We start from the raw sequence: 1,313 nt of genomic DNA, 5'->3' as shown, positions 1-1,313 counted from the left end.
GGAATGATGAGGCCGCGAATCTGCGTTGCTAAACCCCGGCGGCCCCGAGGATGCTCGGCTGTCCCGGCAGCGCATCCGTACCCCGGCCCAGCGCAGGGCTCCACAGAGGAGGAGGGGCACCTATATATGGAGATAGATACAGATATGTGTGTTCCTACACATTTTTCTATATAACTTATATACGGACAGGCTCGGCTGTTGCCCCGAGAACCTGTAAAGGGCTGAGGTGCTGGTGATGGTGGTACCTGACTAACTCGCATCTCCCTCCCTCCCTCCCTCCCTCCCTCTCCCCCCGTTTCCAAAGGTTTGGTTCAAGAACCGCAGAGCCAAATGGAGAAAGAGAGAAAGGAACCAGCAAGCCGAGCTATGCAAAAACGGCTTCGGTCCGCAGTTTAACGGCCTCATGCAGCCCTACGATGACATGTACCCCGGCTACTCGTACAACAACTGGGCAGCCAAGGGCCTGACCTCCGCTTCCCTCTCCACCAAAAGCTTTCCTTTTTTCAACTCCATGAATGTCAACCCTCTGTCTTCTCAGAGCATGTTCTCCCCTCCAAACTCCATATCCTCCATGAGTATGTCTTCAAGCATGGTACCTTCTGCAGTCACCGGGGTGCCGGGCTCCAGCCTCAACAGCCTGAATAACTTGAACAACTTGAGCAATCCCTCCCTGAATTCTGCAGTGCCAACGCCAGCCTGTCCTTATGCTCCTCCAACACCTCCGTATGTTTATAGGGACACATGTAACTCGAGCTTGGCGAGTCTGAGACTTAAAGCCAAGCAGCACTCCAGTTTTGGCTATGCCAGCGTGCAGAACCCCGCTTCCAACCTGAGCGCTTGCCAGTACGCGGTGGACAGACCCGTGTGAAACATCCAAGTAGGAAACACTGCCTGGGAATCCCTCCCCATTTCCCGCAGAGACTGAGAATTTCACTAGAAAGTAATGGGCACTAGAGAGAAAGAGAAAGGAGGAAAAATCAGAGGCAGAGAGGAAGAGAGAGAGAAAGAGAGAGAGGAGAAAAAAAAAAAAAAAAGAGAAAGAGAAAGAGAAAGAGAAAGAGAAAGAGAAAGAGAAAGAGAAAGAGAAAGAGAAAGAAAAAAAAAAAAAAAAAGAGGAAACCACTGAAATAAGATAGTTCCTTTGTTTTCAAAGGACCTCCTACAGATTCTGAGATCTTTCTTTCACTAAGAGTATTTCAACAGTTACAAGGACATATATATATTTATATATATATATGGACAAATGTTTGACTGGATATGATATGACATTTTAATGTTACTATAAGCTTGTTATTTTTTAAGTTTAGCATTGT

The 1,313-nt window shown here is 47.5% G+C and overlaps 1 protein-coding gene across 2 annotated transcripts in view; it reads left to right on the top strand.

The window, feature by feature from the left end:
• Positions 1-1,034, top strand: part of PITX2 (paired like homeodomain 2) — a 13,826-nt gene extending 12,792 nt beyond the window's left edge. For both annotated transcript variants that reach the window (XM_057370733.1, XM_057370732.1), the window contains one exon: positions 305-1,034. In XM_057370733.1, the coding sequence (XP_057226716.1) occupies positions 305-868 (564 nt within the window). In that variant the 3' untranslated portion in view covers positions 869-1,034. The remainder of the gene's footprint in view (positions 1-304) is intronic.
• The last annotated feature ends 279 nt before the right edge of the window (positions 1,035-1,313 follow it).

This window comes from Malurus melanocephalus, unplaced genomic scaffold (assembly GCF_030028575.1).
Source record: "Malurus melanocephalus ecotype Western Australia unplaced genomic scaffold, MMel_1.1 scaffold_131, whole genome shotgun sequence".
Lineage (NCBI taxonomy): Eukaryota > Metazoa > Chordata > Aves > Passeriformes > Maluridae > Malurus > Malurus melanocephalus.
The sequence above is the reverse complement of the archived record's forward strand: the minus strand, read 5'-3'. Positions and strand labels throughout refer to the sequence as shown.